Source organism: Carlito syrichta, unplaced genomic scaffold, assembly GCF_000164805.1.
Source record: "Carlito syrichta isolate Samal-C Ts95f unplaced genomic scaffold, Tarsius_syrichta-2.0.1 Scaffold309481, whole genome shotgun sequence".
In the NCBI taxonomy this organism is placed as follows: domain Eukaryota; kingdom Metazoa; phylum Chordata; class Mammalia; order Primates; family Tarsiidae; genus Carlito; species Carlito syrichta.
The window spans coordinates 133,656-134,968 of NW_007253577.1; the positions used below are offsets into that span (position 1 = coordinate 133,656).

The 1,313-nt window shown below is 68.4% G+C and overlaps 1 protein-coding gene across 1 annotated transcript in view; it reads right to left on the reverse strand.

Moving 5' to 3' along the window:
• The window catches only part of SH3BP1 (SH3 domain binding protein 1), a 22,854-nt gene extending 21,686 nt beyond the window's left edge, over positions 1-1,168 (reverse strand). Inside the window, exon 1 of the mRNA XM_008067336.2 lies at positions 998-1,168. Within this exon, the coding sequence (XP_008065527.1) occupies positions 998-1,056 (59 nt within the window). The 5' untranslated portion in view covers positions 1,057-1,168. The remainder of the gene's footprint in view (positions 1-997) is intronic.
• Between the last annotated feature and the right edge of the window lie 145 nt (positions 1,169-1,313).

The window sequence follows — 1,313 nt, forward strand, 5'->3', positions numbered from 1 at the left end:
GGGGGGTGGTGGTGCTGGGAGAGCTGCCCTGGGCCCAGCTTTGGGATCCTGGGGCAAAGCCTCTCTTCTGTCCACCCCAGATGTCAGCACATCCTGGGAAAAGGTGGCCCAGGCTGGCCCCAGGAATGGGAAGTGGGGGAGCTCAGGCTCCTGGGCTGTCAGGCACACTGGACTCTGGCCTATAGCTGTGGGCAGGGGTGCACAGGTCCTTGGCCCCTGCCCAGGGACACATGGGAGACAGCAAGGTGGCCTGTCTGCCCAGGCTCACACAGGCATCTGTGCCAGTGTGAGATTAGAACCAGGTCTCTGGACACCCAGTTCCCGCCCCTGGGCCCAGAGAATGGGGAACTCCTGAGGCTGGGGGAAGAGGAGCAGAAAAGACAGGCCCTCAGAGGCTCCCCAAACTTCCGGGCTCTGCTCCACCAGCTCAGGGGCTGGGGTGGGAACCAGGAGACCTGGGTATGTTTCCACCTGAGTCTGGGGAAAGCAGAAGCAAGACAGAGAAGCAAGAGGCTCCTGAGCTGGAGGAAGGGGAAGGGACAATGCAGGGCAGGGGCAGCCCCTCCTGCACCAAGCCCAGTCCCTGTCTCCTCCCCTCCCCCAGGGTGTGGGGCCCTAATCCAACATCCTCCTCCCCCCCCCAGCAATCAGAGGTGGCTAACTGCCCCATTGCCCAGAGGTGACAAGTGAGGCCAGGAAGGACCCTCCTCTCCAAGGCTCGTGGGAGCAGAAAAGTTCCAGCGTCCAGGGTCAGGGGCATTCTCTCCCCGGCAGGCCCCTCCAATCCAGTCAGGAGTGGGGGCGCCTCTTCCCCCCAAGGCCAGCCCGGACGTCTCCCGCTCTGCCTGGAGATGGGGTGGCTCTCAGAGGGCAGGAAGGCAGGGCAGGGCTCCAGCTGGCCCGCGGGTGGCTGCCCAGCTTCCCCAGCCTCCGCCGCCCCGTCTGCGCCCCCTCGGGTTCTGCGGGGGTGAGAGTCAGGGCTGGGGGCGACACTCACCGTCCCAAGCTGCCCGTGTGGGCCAGCTGCCGCATGCGGTGCAGCTGCCTCTTCATCATCGTGGGGGCGGGCTGGGGCCGCGGGGCCACGGCGGGGGTCGAGGGCCCGGGCAGCCCCGGCCAGCCAGCCTCTCCCGGCGCGCTCGGGCCCGGATGGGTGGGCGGCGCTCTCGCTTCCTGGGCCGCGCTGGGCTCCGCTGGCGGCCGGCTCTCTCCTCCCCCGCTCGCGACTCCGCCCCCGGCCCCCAGGTCACTCCTCTCTCCAAGTTGGTTTTCTCGCTCCTCGCCCGCCTCCGGGCCCCCCAGCGACCCCGGCC